The sequence below is a fragment of the Oenanthe melanoleuca genome, chromosome 5 (genome assembly GCF_029582105.1).
Source record: "Oenanthe melanoleuca isolate GR-GAL-2019-014 chromosome 5, OMel1.0, whole genome shotgun sequence".
Classification (NCBI taxonomy): Eukaryota; Metazoa; Chordata; class Aves; order Passeriformes; family Muscicapidae; genus Oenanthe; species Oenanthe melanoleuca.
Genome location: NC_079339.1, coordinates 29578117 through 29598402, shown reverse-complemented (window position 1 = coordinate 29598402; position 20286 = coordinate 29578117). Strand labels below are relative to the sequence as shown.

The following is a 20286-nucleotide window of genomic DNA, read 5'->3' as shown; positions in this document are numbered from 1 at the left end:
ATGCTCCTGACTGATCTATTAGAAGATTTTACCTTTCCATAACCATATTTTGGATAACCTAATGTTGTTTATGTATACAACCAGATCATGTAGACAAAAAACAACATTAAATTGCAAATTTCCTTTACTGTTTACAATTTACCATCCATGTGTTCTGAAAATCTCTGTTTCTAGCAAAGTACTAAATGATAAATATTGAGGTGGGACCTGGATATTTCAATCAGTCTTCATAAATGTAATTTCTTGGTAAAATAAGTAATTGTATTTCTCAGGAGGTAGGAACTTTTTAAGGCAAATTGCCATTGGGATTTCTCTGTGTCAATGATTAGGAGCATCCCCAAGACTAAGCAAACCAGCTTTTGTTAGCTTTTAATAAATCTCTGTAGAACACCTTTCTTATTCTCTAAATTGTATGTGAGTTTCAAAAAAATCAACCACTGCACAGAGTATTTAAACCGTATTTGTAGTAGATGGATTCACATATAGAGGCAATCTAAGCTTTACTCAGAGGAAAACTGCACTAACAGTCCTCCTTTTTTCAGTTATTTAGCCATAAAGTTTATAGTGGTTGTGACATATTTTTATCTTCTTCCATGTAGTTTTGAGTGTTTAAAAATTTCATGGCTTTCTTAACATGGTTAGATGAATTTTCTGAATACTCACGTGACAGATGTGTAGGATGACACAGTGTGGCTTACAAGTTTTTCTTGTTTCCAGTAGCTGCTCAAATTCTCAGATCTTACTATGTCTGTCTATGTTTGTGGTTGGCATTTTCATGAAGTAAAATGCAATATTCTTTTCAGACACAAAAGCAGTAGGGGTACCTAGGGTAAATTACTTTGACAAATATGGAGAGGTTTTTTTTTAAATTTTCATTAATGTTGATTCTTGGGGTTTTTTTAAGCTTACAGTACTAAACTTTTGATCTCTAACTAAAGATAACTTAAAAGAATATATCAAGAGCAAATGACTGAGTCATTATTTCAAACTTTGACTTTTGTTCTACTCATAGGGGTTTCATATTAATATAAAAGAAAATTGCAGTTTTCAAGTTGAAGTCTTCACTTCTCCCATGCATAAATGATGTCATAAGTACTTAAGTTTTGGCAACACTGTATGTCAAAGTCAAAGGAAGCAGATTTAGAAGACCAAGGACAGGTTTTTAATTATCACCAGGAATTCATTTCAGTGACAAGAGATGTTCAAAGTATTTCACTTTGCACCATCATCAGTCTCACTGATGTTCAGTTCTTTCACTTCAGTGTGCAAAGTTTCTTTTCAGTGTTATCTTTGATCATGAAGGATCCTAAGGAACTTGTTATAATACTTTTAAGATGAGAGTGTGGGGTTTTTTCTGTCTTGCTACTTCATTCCCTTCACTCCTTACATTTTGCTTAAGAGAAGGTTTCTCTCTACTTGCTAGTTTTCTGTCCCTTCCCCGTCTATCCATTGTTCAGTTACACTGAACCAGACCCTGGTTACTAAGTTAGATCCTTACAGGTTTGTAGCTGCATTAGATAACTTTTCATTCCTATATAATGGAAGTTTATAGGCTCTATCTTACAGCTAAAATGGGCAAGCAATGCTACTTTTCATAATTTTTTTTCAAGTCTAGCAAAACATCTATCCACTGCTCCATCCATCAACACCTTCTTTGTAACACTACATTTAATTCTGCTAGTTGTTCACTTTCTGTTATTTTTTTGTCTTCTATGAAGAATTATTGTCTTTATCATTCATAAGTAGACATTTGCCTAAAGACCTAATATTCCCAATGTAAAAAGAATGACATGTGTAATTTATGTAAATGTTCCCGTTGCAAAGAATTTCTGAAATGAGATAGCCTAGAAAAATAGTTTAAACTTCTTTTGAAAGAAAAAAAATGCTGATGAAAGTTTTTTCTATGACAAAAACAAAACTTATTATTTCAGTAATTTCTCATGCTTACTGCTAACAAAAATGATCTGTCATGAACCACCACTTTAACATTAAATATGTACATTGACATCTAAACAAATGAGTTATAAATTAATGCTAAACCTAATTCAAATTTGTTTTCAGTCTACTGTTTTTTCAATATAGAATTGCTATATGAAGTAAGCACATTAGCAGATGGGAGCAGGTAGAGTTGGAAAGATGTTTTTGTCAATTATTGTTGTTATAAATTTTTCAGTAGAAATATTCAGTATTTATCAGTAAAAGAAAGATCAAGTTCTTTACCAGAAATTCTTAGGAAACAATAAAATTCTGTTGGAAATGTGTTTTGGTAAGCTGTAGCTGTATCCACAGTATAGATATTCTGTGTTCATTTGAGTGCATAATTTTTTGTCTTCTTGATTTTTACTATTTCTTCTTGAGATGGTCATCAAGGTGAAATGTGGCAAGTATGTCAATGTATTTTCAAGTTTGAATGCATACACTAAATTTTCAACTGAATTTTGTTTCCTTTTTATGTATGAAGTTTGCACAAGCTGAAGTTTATTTTACCTAGGAACTTGCTTGAGTAAGTAGCAAGTGTTTGGCATGGCTGTTTAGCTGTGATTAGGTTGAGGAGCATGGAAAAGTGCAAAGAATATTTTAAATTGTTAGAGGTGAGATCACACTCCAAGCCCTGCAAGGGTTTCCTGCTTTTTCTTGTAAAAATACACTCAGGCATAGTTAGATCCATGTTCCTGCTAAGACTCCCAATGTTTTTGTGATTATTTCTGGGTTTAATTTCCTCTGCGTTTTTTTCAGTGTGCATTCCAGGATTACGGAAAATTATGTTTAGTAAAAAGAGGTGTTAGTAGTTAGTAATATATTTATATATAGAAAGTAGCCACAGTTGCCTTAAGATGAATCCTGCTCCCTAACACACATCAATCTACTGTATCCTCCTGGGTTCTCCATACAATGCAGCAGTGCTTTTCAGATCAATTACTAATTAATATTTTCATTCAGTCATTACCTTTTTCCCTCATTGTTTAAAGTGTATTGTCTTGGCAAAACATGTGGATCACTGAGCCTGGGAAAGTCTTATTTTTAGTTTACATTTTGGTTACAAACCTGGTAACTGTTAGTTGCTGCAGCTTTGAACGTGAGACATTGTAACTAAGGAAGAAGCAGCTTGGTTGCTTGGGATATTAAAAATCACTCAAATACGTCATAGTTACTTACTAAAATATTTTTAAAACTTTGTAGAAAGGTCAAAAACTTCAGGGATAGTCTTTTGGGCATTTTTTGTTAGCACCAAAATAGGCCCATCAACAAGTCAACTCTGGAGAAGATGGACTAAAGTGCAGTCTGAATATTGAATTTCAGTAGAATTACTTATTTGTCATTTCTTTCTTTATTGAATACATGTGCTTCAAGTAGTACTTTACTTATTCATACCTGGAGTTGGTATTAAATAGTGTAGCAGTACAAAAATATAGTTTTCTTCCCTTAGTCATAGTGAAGAACTGTTTATTTTGGAGTAACTGGGAATTAGCTTCAGATCTAGAACACCCAGAACAATTCTTGCAGTCACTGAATCAGCTACTTTTCAGACTTGTTATAGATTGATTCATACAAAGAAACTCTAATGTGCAAAAATTCTCTACATCTGTAGGTCTTAATAACTAGTAGAATTTCATTATTTTCCTGAGTCCAGTGAAAACTTTCAAACAGGTAAAAAATGTTACTCAGTCTTTCCCTGGAAATAGTTTTTCTTTCAAATTGTTACTATTCTGCATGTGTATTCCTTCAGAAAAGAGCAATCTTTCAGTACTTACATCCTGGCTCACACATGCACAAGTTCTAGTCTCTGTATGCTAGCACTGTATCAGATTGTCAGTTCCTCCTTGAAATGCTTTTTTTAATTAACTTTGGGAGCAAGAGTTTTAATTTCTTACTATGCTGTCTTCCAAGGCCAAGTGTTTGTTTGTTTTTTTTTAATTCTGGTAACTTCAATTTGTCATTTCTTTAAGATAGGGAAAAGATGTGCATCCTTCTCACATTAGAAGCCTTACTGACATCTTTTCCATTCCTATCCAAAACAAATATTCTGATTTGAATTCTTATATAACACAAGATGAGGGTTTTATAGTTTTTTTAATGGTTTAGATTACTTTCACCAACTGCTATGTAGTTACGTCTGTCTTTTATCCAGTGTCTTCAAATTACTATGAATGCCACTCTACAGAACTGTTTGCAGGCTACATTTTCAATATATCTAGTTCTGGTTTTGTCACTGATGCTTGTTGCATTTGTTGGCACCTGGTCTTTTTATGTCTTGCTGAAGATGGCATCAGAAAAATATTGACTTCCCTTCTCCATTCTGTCTTTTTTTCATTGGGGCTATTTGTTCCTATTACATATGTTAATTGACTGAATCTTGTTACTTCATGAAAAATGGTTTCAGGAGTAATACTGTGCATCCTATAGGCTGAATCTTCATATAGCCTTATGTGTGTAGGAATTCGGTTTTCTTTTGTTCTTCTTCAGTGTCTTAGTCCATTCATATATTAACGTGATTTAATCAACAATTCAGCTATGGGCTTCTGTTCCTTCACTGACTCTTGACATCATAAATAATCCATATCATTTATTGCTGTATTCTTTTCTTATGAAATAATCAGCAGTTTTAAAAAGGTACCTGTAAGTATAAACAGTAATCTTCTTGTTGAGAAGATTTTCTTATTAGAGTAAACAATTTAATGATGGTGTAGAAAAGTTCAGTGCCAGATATTACAGGAGAGATAGGTGATGCTAATTTAGAACAAAAAGAGTGTAATTCACCCTTTCATATCTATGTATTCAAGGGCACAAAGGTACATGCATTCAGTAGTCTGTCCTGAATCTGTGTGTGTGTACCCAGTTGGTCAGGTCAGGATAGCTTGAAATGATGGAGAGGATGTGAAGCACCAGCTATGACCTTCTCCACAATTTCTCTAGCATCCTTCTTATGCCAGTATCCATTAGTGTTGGATGCATCTTTCAGACTCTTTAGAACCTGACAGTAAAGGGGATATTTGTCTCTCCATCTGGTTCCACCTCTTGAATATGTTAGATGTTCCTGCTGTACTGTGTTCTCCTTATGTAAAACTGCTCTTTATCATTCTGATTTCATCTCAGCAGCTCAACTCTGTTTTGGCCTGTAAATCATTTTAGGTTGTCTGATTTTACTGATTGGGTATCCCCAGAAGCTGCATGGAGTGCTGTGACCTAAATGAACTACCAATCTGCATGCCATCACCATTCTGATTTTCCCTCCATTATGCTTTCTGGTGCTTCCCCATCCATACATGTCCTTCCTTTTCTCTGCCACTCTTGATATGTCTGTTAGATATTCAAGGAGGGTTCTTATGCTGAAGTCTGTATTACCTTGCTATTGAAGTAAGCATGTCACATGTATCATGCTTTTGCTTCATCATCATTACCGGTATTTTGTGCACATGTGTGTGGTTGTTTTGCCTGGGACAGAGCTGGTACAGGCTACACAGCACTATAGCAAGCAGCAAAAGCAAAAAGCAGCCACTAAGGAGCAATAGGCTAAGACACTGTCAGGCAAGTGAGCCCTGTGACAATCACAGGAGCCTGGTGGTTATTAGCTGAACAGAAATAACAGCTATAAATTCAATCTAGCACATTTCAATCAAATCTGTCATTATCTCGAATGCTTTGAGCCCCATGAATGGTGCCAAAAAGACTGTTGTGGTTTAACCCCAGCTGGCAACCAAGCCTTCTGGAGTTGTTCACTCTCCCCCCCAACCAGTGGGATGGGAGAGAAAATCAGAAGAGTAAAAGCGAGAAAACTTGTGGGTTGAGATAAGGACAGTTTAATAGGGAAAGCAAAAGCACACACAAGCAAAGCAACACAAGGAATTAATTCACTGCTTGCCATGGGCAGGCATGAGATCATCAGCCATCTCCTGAAGAGCAGGGCTTCATCCCTTGTAACAGTTATTTGAGAAGACAAACGTCATAATTCCAAATCTCCCCACCTTCCTTCCTTACCTCAGCCTTATATGCTAAGCATGGCCCCACATGGTGTGGGGTATCTCTCTGGTTGGGGTCAGCTGTTCCAGCTGTGTCCCTTCCCAAGTTTTTGTGCACCCCCAACCCACTTGCTTTTCAGCTGAGGAGCAGAAAAAGCTTTGATGATGTTGCAAGAACTGCACAGCAGTAGAAAAACCATCTCTGTATGGTTGACTATTTCTAGCACAAGTCCAAAGCATAGACCTGTGCCAGCTACTGTGAAGATTATCTGTATCCCAGCCAAAGCCAGCACAACGGGCAACTGAACGTAGTCTAGCAGCAGGCAGCTTTGTGTTCACAGGAGCCAAAACTGGCATTTAAACTAATGAAGCTCTTTCAAGGCATGCATGTTCTAATGATTAATGTATCGTCAGCAGTTGGAGTTTGCTGATTTCATCACAGAAGTAACATCTATCTGATGCAAGATGTGAGAGGATGTGAATCACAGACACTGTTTTTCTCATGATGTAAATATGCAATTCCCTTCAAGTGGTAGGTTCTCCAGCAAGTGTACTAATAGTCCCTGGAGTCAAGTTTCACCCTTGAAAAGGCTTTTAGGAAATAGAGGAGTTGAAAGTAAATGGCACCTACTGGTTCTATGATCTTAACTCCTATTTTGCACAATATCTAATCTTATTTAACATTATAATATGTGATGCCATCAAAGATCAGCAAAGTAAAAATGTTTTTTCCCTTCTGCACAGCTGTCTCAAGCCTGGTTTTAGGATCTCACTGTCGCATTAGTCAGTCTGCACTCAGATGTGGTTTTGCCTTTTAACTTAAATAGGCCAGTCCTTTCTTATATTCATTCCTCAGCCAGACAAAAGGGATGCGTAAAAATTTTCAGATGTCATTGTCTTTAATTAACCAAGTCAAGCTCTCTCATTTTTATCCTTAAAAAAAACTCATTCCAAAGTTCTTACATGCTGAAATTAATTGTCCCTATTTTGCTCACCAATTTAGTTTCATTTTAAAAGGCAAAATATATATTATCTCTTTATAGGGGTACTTATGAATAGAGTAGAATTTGATTTCTTCAATTAGTTTTCAACAGTATGTTTACTTGTTTAAAAGGAAAGGAAGTGTTTTTTTCTATTTCTGATCACTTCTGTGCCATCGTTGCACACTATTGGATATTAATTTCTGTAGGCATGTATTGATATTTACATTTACCAAACCATACATACATTTCAGTATGTTGCTTTTTATTTAAATTAGCTGTAGTGGAGAAAGTCTACATGAAAAAAGTCTGTGAGAAAATACAGATCCTTAAGGTGAGACATTCAAAGAGCTTACACTTGGAACATATTTCTCTCCAATGCCTGTGCTGGAAACAGGGCCTCTCACTTGATTACCTTACAGTAGTTTTATGGAAATCGTTCTGTAAGGAACAGTAACAGGTTTGGCAAGATTTCAAAACAGCTGCTGGCTTTTTTTCAAATTTGCACCATCCATTGCAGTTTATTTCTTAAGACTGCCTTTCTTCTTTTATATGCAGTTTTTCAAAATGTGAGGAGCACCTTTGAGCAAGGAGTTCTTATGTGTTTGCATGGCAGTTCTTTGCAATGCAGTGTTTGCTTTATGAAGTTTGTAGACAGCCTCATTGGACAATGGTTTCACTCAACAGTACTGTTAATATGGACAAAGATTGACTTTGGCCATTTACCAGGTTATTGTTAGTACTTGACCACTTAAAGGTCATACTGTTCTAAGCTTCTGAAAAGCAAACTGAATACCAGATCTTTTCACCTTAACTTAATCTTCTGATTGTTGTCTTCTCACTGCTTTAATTGTTCCCAGTGGTTTTAGTGGATACACCCTTTTCCAATATTCTTACCAACCCTTCCGCTCCTCTTTCATAGTTGAATTCCTCAGGATGTATAAATGTGAGGAAAGACATGTGACAAGATTTGTTTACGCATTTTCCAAACACACCTGTCTAGTCAAAAGCATAAAATACAGGCTGTTACAGATACTTGAGAAGAAACCTTAAAGGCACTTGTCTTCTTCCCTTTAAAGTCTTACTGCCCCATCTGTTTTCAGAAAGGTTAGATCTTCCATGTTACACTGAGCCCCAGTGCAAACATCTCTCCCTGAATTTTGGTGCTAGAAGTGGTCAAAGAGAGCAGATATTTGCTTCAGAGCCCTACCAGAGAGCTGATTTGCTTTATCATCAACCTGTCCCATCATCAGGCCACTTCTAAATGACTTCACTGGTGCAACAGTTTTCTCTGTGACCGTGAAGGTAACTTTGATAGGAGCTAGCTTAGTGTCTGGAAGTGTTTAAAGGACAGTGTACGCCACTATATGTGCTGCAGCTTTTAAAACTTAAGTTCAGCTTAGGACAGCAAGGCAAAGTAGCACATTTGGAAGTGAATTGTCAGTTTGGGAAAGGTATATAAAAGGAATATAAAACTTCATGACCCGGGACTAGGATGTTTTTATTTTTCCCTTAAACGTGACCTTTCTTCTTGCCAAGATAGATTTCTGCTGTATGGTATAGGTATTTGGGTTTTGAAAAACTCCACCAGGAGCATGAGGTGCGAATTCTGTTTTCTTTTGTAGTGCAAGCTAGAGAACCACTGAGGCTGCAGGCATAGGTGAGGAGCAAAATGTGCCAGCAGACAGTGAAAAAATGGGTCTGAAATGAGAGGACTGAAAGTATTGAATTGAGGAGAAATTGGTAGTAAAGGTTGAGTGGTAAAGGTATGATATAGACCAAAGCAATGTTTGTGGCTCTTGAGTGATGAGGCTGCAGGACTTAGAGTGTTTGAAGAACAGTGGGAAGTAGCTTGGATGCAGGAGGCAGCATCCAAGAGAAAAGGAAGGGCTGTGGTCAGAAAGGCATCATTGAGCAGGTGGAAGGGTTTGCAGAACTTCAGCTGTGTGACAGGAGACTTGTTCAGCTGTTCACTGCATACTAGCAATAAGGATGCCCAGATCTCTAGTTTAAATGAGATTTAGGACATAAAGTCACTACAAATAGAGGCACACTATAAAATGTATTTATTGTAGTCTATTTTGCCCTGGCTGGGAGTTTTAACTACCAACTTTTATATTATATTTCTGAATGTTATATTTCACTGAAGTCAATAGATATTTTTAGAGAACTGACACATTGGTGTAAAATTACTGGTGTACAAAGTCTCTTATGTAAGAATATGGTTGCATTATCTTTGCCATTATGTGTTGTTAACAAAGCATTCCATCTAGTGATGATACTAGTTTGAAAACAGTAAGAAAATTGCAGTGCTTTTTACCACTGCTTGTTCCACCTGCACTGTGTTTATTCCTACATCTGCACATGGAACAGTGTGAGTAGTAGTGCCCATTTGAAAAAAAAAAAGGTGGGTAGTGTTAACAAAATTTGAGATGGTTTGATAATGATATTTTATTGGCATCCATAAGCATTCACGTACATTATGCTTTTGTAGGTTTAACGTTATCAAGAAATACAACAACATTAATAAAACTTCTGTGCCAAACTGCAGTATAGTGCGCAGGCATGAATATGTTTCTTTGTTGAGAATGTATGTCATTGTTATAGGAGCCTGTATTCCCTTTGTTTGAAATATTCCCCATTTATTTAGGAAGCCTCTAATTGGTGTTTGTCTGCCATAAAACCACAGAAGTAAAAATACTTTGAAGTGCAAATCTGTTTTTTATGTATGGATGTGAAATTTATACATAATGCATTTTTTAACTTAAATTGATTTGCTGCTATATTAAAAATATATTAAGCTCTTTGTTAGCAGTAGAAACTGCTCACTTGATGTAGAACACTCTTCTTATCAGAGAAGAGAATTGAAGTTGAAGTTTGGATTTCTGTGTCAGAATTTTCCACTCCTGATTAGGCAAGTAAGAGTTGTAAATCATGCCACCTAGACCAGTATTGTGTTATATAATATTTAGAATTTGACAGTCACTGCCCCCACTATCAAAGTTGTTCACAAGTAGTATGTAGTTACTTCACTAATTAAAATTACTTCTTGCCAGCCATTGAATATTTACAGTTTCTTTTTTTTTTTTTTTTTTTTTTTTTTAATTGGATGTCACTTCACTTCTTTTCAGTTTGTTGCAAACCTTGAATTTGATTAACATTCTTTAAGGTCAGAAAATGCTTTTTCAATCTTCATAAGTTTAAATCTCCTTTGGATTCGGCTCCCTTATGTGATCTGGGCAATGCATAAGATTTTTGTTCCTGGCCAACTGATGTGAAGTCGTTTCTGGTTGGGCTATACTGTTGAGATGTGTTTCTCTGTTAATATGGACTTGTGTGAGAGATTTGTTTTATTTGGAAAACAATGGTATAATAACATACACAGTATAGCTCTTGTAGTTTCTCTTCATCAACTGGACCTCCATCTCTTGTTGAATGCACTTTATCAACTGGAGAAATCACCAAGCTTTTGATGAAAAATTTCTGTTGGCTTCTAAACATCCCTGTTCTTTATATGGTATATTCTTTCAAAGCTCCTAAATGTGGGGGCTGTTTGAATATATGCTGATTCATATTTAGTTTCTCTTCTGGTATGTTTTTAATGTTTTTATCTTCTTAATGCATTTATCTTTAGGATAATTTTCATGGTTTTTTTTATACTTCCACCTACCTTTTCACTGAATCACAAAACACCTCTTTAAGCTGGACTGGAGCTTATCCCATTGTTTTTCTTCTGTATTTTGCCTTGGCTAGTTGAATGGTCCTTGGGGAGGAAAAAAAATAAAAACAATTTCAGGATATATTGTGGAATTCTGCTGAAGGACGTGAGCCAAAGTAGGAGCATCACATGTGCAGTTTTGCTCTAGATTTCTAAAACTGATCGTTCCTTTCTCAGCATGATGCCCTGGACTTTAAGATAAAGCAGTAACTGGAAGGAAGTAATGGCAGGTAAAACTGAAACAACAAGGGAGGTCTTATTTTCCCGTAGGATGTACAAACTCGTGAGTGTCACTGCTTCACATCCAAAAACTCCTTTTAAAAGGAACAACTTCATAAATATTTATTAACAGCATATGGAGTCACATTGACAAATATGATGCAAGCAAGTTTCGTGATTTGGGATTCAGTAGAGGATATTCACTCCATTGCACTGCACATTCCCTAAGGCAACTGGGTTGGAAGCACAAGGGAACTTACAGGTAAATGCAATGAGAGGCCTTGGCTAGAAACTGACAGGGACTATTTTTTGTGGAAGGAAACAGAAAATGCTTGCCAGCACAGTTGTCAGGGGTATGTGGTATAACATACCTGCCAAAACATCTCCTTGCAGACTCAGTGATGTTCCACAAGTAATATTAATAGTTTTTTTTATTCACCATTCATTTTTGATCACTGCAATAGTAATCAAGTGGGAGAGCAGTTATGTTTTTCTTATATGTACAGCAAATAATCTGAACTTGATTTGGATTCTGTGTAGTATAATCTCTTACTTTTGGTTATCATAATTCCAATGCTGTGTGCCCAGGTCATCAAATAAGGTACTTCACACCTTTTTAAACTATTGCTGTAAAAAATTTCTGTTGTGAGTTTTGCAATTATTAAGTTTCAGAAGTAATTTAATCATGTCAAAAAGATGTCATTATGAACCATTTATGTGTTGCCCAGTATTTTGGAAAAAAGTCTGACAGAGGTTTGGCTTTTTGGTGAATGTTGGATGGGAAAACACTTTGCTGAAAGACTTGAGTCCTGAAAATTCCAATTTCTTTGTCAGAGTGTAAGCAGGGAGACTTTAGAGTAGCACAAATAGAGTATATTATCAGAAAGGGGAAGGAGTCTAAGATGGATAGTGTTAAATGTTTGAGGCTGTTTCTTCTGTTTTGACACTCTTCCTTTAAATAAATTCAGCAAAGGCAGTCTCAGATTAGGTAATTGTTCAGAGCTGTTCTGCCTTTATGGCAAGTGTAACTGATAGATTAGATGTAATAGATATGTATTTAAGGTTAGGTCTTCTAAATACATTTTTCTGGAGTAAAATCAAGGATGAAGATAACAGGTTCATTTCTCATGTGCTCTAGTTAGTACAAGGTAGTGGAATAACAGTGAAACCATATTCGAGACTTCTGCTTAGAAAACATTTTCTGTTCTCTCATCTTCTAACTAATCCACTAACCATATTTGAGCATTCCTTTTTGCTCACTGTTTGGTTCTGGTTTCCTTGCTTCCTAAGTTTTCTTCAAGTGGTTTCCTATCTCATTCTACTTCAACCATAACTCCAACTTGTTTTTCAGATATCAGGAGAGGGATACCTGAAGCTAATTTTTAGCTATTAACTCCTGCTGTTATTCCACTGGGAATAAGAAGGGGATGTAAATACATAGCACCATACATAGTCCCTATATAGCTCCCTTCTTCCTTCACTACGTTAAGAATCTTCATTTGTCACCTTCAGAGTGTTCCCAAACCCTCACGTTTTTCAAGTTACATTTTGTCCATAATTACTTGGTGTTGCTCCTGTCTCATCTCTTAATCCACTTACTTAGCTTGTGTTGTGATATAGATATTTTTGATTTAGATCACTTATACACATTTTTCATCACAATCTTTTCTATTTCCAGTGTTCATCTGTTATGGGATTCTTGTGTTAGCTGAGTTTCTGAAGAACAAGGAGTGCATAATCCGTGCCATTTTCTGAATTCTAATTTCTAGATCATCCTGTAGTTGACCGGAGAGAGATAAGGATATACCTGAATTCCTTTCTGTGGTATTTGCCATGAAAAGGATATGAGTTTTTATTCCTGCTGTTCTTTGCCTTCTTGGTAATACCCTATTTAATTCCCAGAACAGATACAGTATAGTTTGTGCAATACTCATGTAATTCTGCTTCATCCCTTGAGAAACATTCAAGTTGCACTCTGCAATGTTCCTGTAGAAAACGTGCTGTTGTTGTATATTAACTATGCCATGGATGTAAAGCAAGACTTAAACTTAGACTAACTCCTTGTAATTTATATCTGCAAGCATTTAGAACTTCATTGCTTGCAGTGTAAGCATTGGATATGCATTTCTATATATATATTCTGAAGAAAGAAATAATAATATTAGTTATATGCACCTGTAATATCTCCAGTCTAATTTCTAACTGAATCCTAAACCTTCAGAACAAGTTGAGCAGCCACAATTGGTGAGTAACGCAAGAAAAACTTTTTCTCTGGGGGGCAATGCATATTGCTGTCACAATTTTTCCTCAAGTTTCTGTGTTATGTAGCACTTTTCTTAATGCCCTAGTTCCATGTCATTATGTGAGATTATAAGCATTTATTTTTTCCTATTTCTCATTTTCCAAACAAAACTAAATTTCTTATTCCGTTTAAAAGTTTCAAATTGATAACATGAATTGCAGGTCTACTAGATTATGTCATATTATCTGGGATGGTAGTGCCTAACAAGGCTGTTGGGGAAAGCATCTTTTCTCTAGCTTGTGATGTTTTTTGTTCACTTTTTCCAAACTGAGGTGTGCTTTTTTCTCAATTAGAAAATACACAGCTAATATATAGTAACTCAGTTACAGCTGCATATATTTTAATTGAATGTGTCTTCTAAAAGAGGCATAGTTTATTTAAGAATGACAGTTTCTTCTTGGTCTGTATACTAGAATTGATTGGAGATTTTCTTGGAGTCCCATGGTAACAGTAGTGCAGGTATTGCACTTGAGAGTTCAAATCAGATGGTATTTTAATGCCATAAGACCAGGGAAGGAAAAAAACAATTAACATAAATGTTTCCAGTGTATTATGCTAGTGGACATCCTATCAGAACTAAATACTTAAATTGTTAAGATATTGTTTAGTTGCATTGTTTTCTTGAGAATCAAATACAAGTAAAAAACCAAAACACTCAGCTGACTGTCTTTTGAAGAAGAATTTCTGTTTTGCATGGGTCAAGTAAAAACAAACAGGACAATTTAACTTGTGCCTTGCTACTGTGCTCCAGAGAGCATAAAGCATAGTTAAATTTCCATGGTTCATTCAATCTTTGGCTTCCATGCTGAGATTTCTTAAAGACAGTTACTATGATTTGAAAGGGTTCACCTCAGTTGTGTGGGATTTTGTTTTACTTAAGATAATAAAAACTTTCAGTTCAATCTTGGCTCAGACTAGTAGAATGTCACTAAAGTAATTTTTATTGTCTTCTTCCTCTCGACTTCAAAAGACACATGTTCATTTTATTGGTAAAAGAGGTATATTTACCAGATTAAGAAATTCTGAAAAGAACTTTCGCTGTAAATGAATATTTTATTTTACATACTTCTAAACATATGAAGCCTTTTGAGCAGCTACCTCATTTGTTTCTTCCATCCTCTGCATCATCTAGGCAAAAGCATATATAAGAAAGGAAAAGTAATCAGATAGGAGATGCTGGGGGTCATATACACAGTGTATTTAAATATTTTAAATACAAATCTAATGTTGGTCTGGCATTAAAATTTTCTGGTTGGGCAGCATAATTTTTAACTGGGAATCTTGATAGCAGTGGCTAAAATCTCTAGGCCTGGGTCAATAGAAATCTGTATTGCATTCTGTCAGGTATCAGTCTTGATACTTGCAGGCTCCCAGTTATAGCCTACTCTGCTTATATGATTTGTAGAAGGTATAGGGGGGGTTTCTTCAGTTAGAGTTTTAGAATTTCATTATTCTTAATATCCAAAACAGATAAGTAACATGTATGCTTTCAAAAATGTTAGTGAATTCAGCATGTAACATATGTGCCATATTGGTAATATACTGAGAAAGGAGTGATCAAAGCAAGTTTAAAATGCCATGATAAAGTGTCATTTATTCCAGAAATTAGAGTCTGTGTCTTTGTCCTCTAGAGGTGTCTCAGAGAGTCAAATTGATGTCTTGCATGTACTGCTAACTGATTGTGTGGAAATTTTTTTAAGTTCACTTTTTCTTTATTCTTCTGTCTTTTTACCCATCTTCCCCCATTGTAGCAAATTAGACGGCCGGATGAAAGCAAAGGAGTTGCTAGTAGAGTTGGATCCCTCAAAGTAAATATGTTTCTAACATTTATTTTGCAAGTTTTCTTCTGTAGCCTACACTTTTCCTTTTGAAGGGGGTGGTGTGGGGAGGGAGGGAAGGGGCTTTTCCATTTCTCACCATCACATCATTTTTATTTCAGTATTCTTATTGCTGTTGGGTCACATTTTGTTTGTTTCTGTGCTACACATAGAACAACCTATTGAAGACAGGCTGCCAGTTAAGTAGCTTTGGATGTCACTAGAAGTAAGAGAAAGTAACAACCTTTTTAAAGTGTCTGTAATTTAGTGATCATGATTAAACCACTTCTCTGATCTGTCTGTTACATGGAGAAGTGATTTACTCATCTTCAAACTACTGCTTCCCATCTTGAAACATAATTAAACTTTTATAGTGCTCACACTTTTTGCATTTAATTCTGCAAAAGACCATTACAAGAGAGTTGAATATTTCATATATATATAGCCGTTAAATTAGCAAAAAAAAATCAAAGTAGATAAAGATCAAATGAAAGATATTCACAGGAGACTGACTAATAAGAATGGAGCCACTGTTTTGCTGATAGTTAGTATCTTCTGCTTTTTAATGTTTGTATAAACATACACAAATATTTAGATTGCTTAACAGAACCAGCAGATATCTAAACTAGTACCCACCATACACAGTATTACACCCCCATAAATGGTTTTGAACCAAGATGCTGATCATATGCAGTCCAAGCCGTTTTGATCTCAAGAGTTGCCTCTATTTCAGCTATCCAATTTTTCACTTTTTTTCGTACTTTATTTCTTTTTAGCACCTTCTCAACCACTTTATTCTTTATTCTTCTGCATTCCCCTTGCCTTTCCTGTCCTCTTGGTTTTGATCTTTTGTTTTGGTTTTGTAAGTGTATTGCATTTGTTCCAGGACAAGCCATCCTCTCTGTTCTCTAACGCTGTTCTACAACTGCTATTTGTGAAATTTTTATTTCACTGAGCTCAAAGAAGGGGATGGAAAGGATTAATTATGCACCTCTTTCCCGTAATTGAAATTGATCTTAGCATAGAAAAAGAAGCCAGTTGCTGCTTGTTTACACAAGTTCTAGCTAGAGGCATCTGTAGCATTCCTCACTGTCTGTGAGGCTTTATTTTTTCATCTTGTGTTTTGTGAAGATGTTTTAATTACAGTGTAGATGAGAGGAGCAGTGTACGTGAATGAGGCTCTGTTTCAGTGGGAGACATCCAGGACCATTGAATTTACATGGATAAAAATACAAGACAACCACAAGTTTCTGCGCCGTTTTTGAAAATACTGCTCATGATTGCAGTGACCTGTGCATTTTAAGGCATGGGTCATCACATACCAATCTAGATGCATAATGCATGCACAATTGCAGAAGATGTAGATTATTTAGATGGTGGGTTTCACCAGTTATTATGAAGACCCATTGGTAACTCATTTTGGATTAATATTTCTTTATCTGATTTAATTCCATGGCCTAAAATATATGTGTAGACAGAACATCTTCCTTATAGAAAAAGGGAAATCCTAATTGGGTCTCCCAAACATGAAAATTTATCTCTAAAAATTATTTTAATGGAAATAACTTCTAGAACACAGCCTTACAAAAATAAACAAATAAATAAATAAACAATGTAGCAGAGATTCAGTAGCTTTAGAATTATAGTTCCCTTGATTTTTCTTTTTTTTTTTTCCTGTAGTGAAAAAGAGCCATGTTAAGCAAAGGTATTTTGCTTCCAAATTTCAAGTTTACTGAGCCTTGTACATCTGTGTTGTTCAAAGCACTTTGATGTCTTGAAATGTTTTGGCAGAAGCAGTGAGAAATGCATTATGCTATGGTTTATTAAAAAGAAAACAAAACACAAAAACAAAGAGCAAAAGAAAAACGAAGGAAAAAAAGCTGTGACAAGAGAACAGGTTGCTTTTTCAATTCATTTTCTGATGTTTACATGTAGCTCCATGGAAAGCTGGAGGAGCTCAGAGATCACCCAGAAGGCAATGCCAAAGGATGCTCTCTCCGAGTAAATGTGCGATTTCACTCGGTGATCTGATTTTTTTAAAAAACTTCTGCTGGCTGGTAACACCAAATCTGATTGGTTTGTCCTCTCATCCCCATCTTTTTCCTTTCTCTCTCTATTTCTTCCTTTGTGTTTTCTTTCTTTTCTAGCTGGGGTTTCATTTTAATGTATGTGAGAAACCTGACCTGATTGACAGAGTTCATTGTAAAGAATATCCTACTGCATTTTAATGAATGCTAATCAAACTGCTTGACTTTACAGAAACTAAAAAAAAAAAATCCCTTTCCAAAATCAAAGTTGCATATCTAAAAGTTTCCTGAATCCTAAACTTAGCAATCAATAAAACAGATACCCTTAATTTAAAAAATAAAAATACCTTCTGGCAGTGATTGATAGTATTACCTGAACCAAAAATTATGGCTGATATAAGGTAACCCAAAAGCATATAGGTTCACATGTACCTCTGTCTTTGCCATCAGTCTTTTCAGGTCCCTGTTTTATCTCACAAAATAGGTTAGTATTTGGTTGAAAGGCAGCTATGCAAAATTTGTTGCTTGTTTTTTTAGCAGACTAATGCAAAAAATATGGCAGCGTGTTTCTTCTGTGTCACGTTTGTTCTTTAATGAAAAAAAGTTGTGAAAAAAGAATTACTATCTAGTGTATCACTCATGACACCCCATAAAGTCACCCAATTTTCACAGAAATATTTAATAAAGAAAGTCAAATCCAACATGACAATGCAGACAGCAGTACCTCTTGTTTAGTCATTCACTTCATAAATTAAGAATAGCTTTTCAGCAATTCTGTATAGAAGTGTCTTTAAACCATGTCATTTTCCATATAATGAAAATTAGGAAAAAGTTTCTAGCAGAGTAAATGTGAAAGTTAATAACACTTTATCCCTCTGCACATCCATCCATTGAAGGGTGGTAATTTCTTCAGATTCGTGTACTCTGTCTTCCATTCAGTATGATTGTTGTCATTCTCAGAACTGTCATTCTAATGCATAATCCACTAAGGTTATACAGTGCAAGAGAATTTTTGTAATGAAAATTATTTTATATTTTTTGCCCCTTTTTGGTGCTTTTGCATATACAGTTTTGTATCTGACACACAGTTGATTACTGCTTATTGTCAAGTAGAAATACTTGAGTTTATAATTTTTGCAGGTCAAATACAAGGAAATCAAGCTTGCTAATATCTGGAGTTTTCGGTAAATAAATTTGATTAAAGGACAGTATCTTTTTCCTGGCACGTCTTTTAAGAATCAAGTTTTGGGGAAAATAAACTGTGACATATTTTAGATTTGATGGTAACTCACAATCAAGACAAAGCAAAAGATTTTAAACTACTTATTCTTAAATTCCTGATTTAGTACTTAAAAATAAATGTAAAGCCAGAAATAAAATATGGCATAAAACATGGTGCTGCAAAAAAGTTGTTCTAATCATACATTATTTCACAGAGTGTCACATGGGGAAAGCTTCAAACTAAGAGCTGTGACTACATTAGCCATGGCAACATGAGTTGTCATGAAATTGTCCTGTTCCTCTGTGCCACTTTATCTGTTATTTCATGACCATCCTCTCCATGATGGAAGTGAATCAGTTAGTAAGGAATGTAAGTAAATAAAGAAATATTCCATATATTCTGCATATGCCTTTACATTTCCTAAAACAAGCAGAACACATTGCTAAAATTTGCTGCTTTGTCACTGCTGCTCTGATTCATGCAGTAATAATGGATGTTCTAGGTAAGAGCATTTTAAAATACGATATACAAATGACTGATCAAAGAAAAGAAATAGTGAACAATTGGAGAAAAAAAAAATAAGGGATCTTTAAATAGTTCATTTTAAAAATAATTTTCATTTTTTTCCATACTGCTTTTGGAAAGGGTTTTAGATGTAGGTTTTTGATACTCCTACAATGTGGCAAAAGTATTGAATGGTATGGGAGGGGAAGCATGTAGTATCTGATGGCCAGCCCCATAAGTGAAAATGAAATACCATTAAGGTGGAACCTTCATTCCAGAATGAATTGCAAAGACATTCTTTCCAGATTAAATTCAAAGGCCATTGGAAATATGTAGGAAACACTGGAATTCTGCAGAATATCACTGATGCCACCTAAAGTTTAGAAAGCTTGCCAGATACCTGAAATAAAATTGCACTGAAAACATGCATGAAAATTTAATTAATTTAGGAATTTTAGGGCTTGAGTGCTTTTCTTTTCATATCAGCAGTAATGCATAACCATTTACAAGGAAGTTATGCTGACCTAAGTCTTGGTTTTGCATTTCTTCTTAAGAAATTCATTCATCTTGCAGTTCTTTTCATGACTTAGTATTTTGACCCCTTGCAGTGACCAGTTTGACACCGAACTGTTTAGAAAACATAGTGTTCTATAACTTGGACAAGGTAACATTTCCCCACTTCTTAAATTAATGTAGCAGTAGCAAGTAAGTGCAATTGCTACTGAAATAATCAGTAGGAAAGTGTTGACTTGGTTATATTTTATAACCCATAACACCACCCAAAATTGATACCCTTCTGGAAGTGTGGAATTACTCTGAAATTCAACAGAACATCATTGCTTTAATCTGTACTTTGAAGATTTTGTTAAAGATCTTTCAGCTTTTTGGGTATTTTTCATTCATTGGTTTGGTTTTTTTTGTTGGGTGGTTGGTTTTGGTGGGTTCTTTTGTAATTGTACAGGCTGCAAATTTTGAATACAAGCTTAATTTCTACAGAAAATATTATGGAAAGCGAGAAAAAAAAATGTATCCAAGTACAGAGTTTCCAAGTAATATGCCAAACAATTTTTTGTGGCTTTTAACCAGTAAGGTTCCAAGTCGAAGATTATGGTTTTTTTAAGGAAAAATGTTCTCAGAATTCATAGCAGTAGCCAAATACTTTTAATAGATTTCGCTAAAAGAACGGAATTGCAATTTTTCATACTCTGAGACTTGTTTGTCTCAGAGTCTATGGTCTCCTGCACTCCTGCATGCATTTTCTCTTACTTTAAGTACCTGCTTTCTCTGGCCATGATGAAGGATTAACTTTACATGACTCTTATTTTCAATTCTAACATTGACTTAGTAAAGATCTGAGTCAAGCCAGTAAGGCCTTAAGACTGAAAACAAATTATTCCTTCAGTATTTGAACCAGGTTCTCATTTGGCTTAAATAGCTCTTTTAAAAGAATTCTCACTGTGGTAGATTTCTGTGACTGACAATTTGACCCCTTAAATTGAATATTTGTGAGGGAAAAGAGCCCAAATGCCAGCACATTAGC

The 20286-nt window shown here is 35.3% G+C and overlaps 1 protein-coding gene across 11 annotated transcripts in view; it reads left to right on the top strand.

Moving 5' to 3' along the window:
- Positions 1-20286, top strand: part of GPHN (gephyrin) — a 271280-nt gene that overhangs the window by 180839 nt on the left and 70155 nt on the right. For 6 of the 11 annotated variants that reach the window (XM_056492844.1, XM_056492838.1, XM_056492837.1 and 3 more), the window contains one exon: positions 14928-14984. The exons of the other annotated variants lie outside the window; for them this stretch is intronic. In XM_056492844.1, coding sequence (XP_056348819.1) covers positions 14928-14984 — 57 coding nt within the window. The remainder of the gene's footprint in view (positions 1-14927; positions 14985-20286) is intronic. 11 annotated transcript variants of the gene reach the window in all.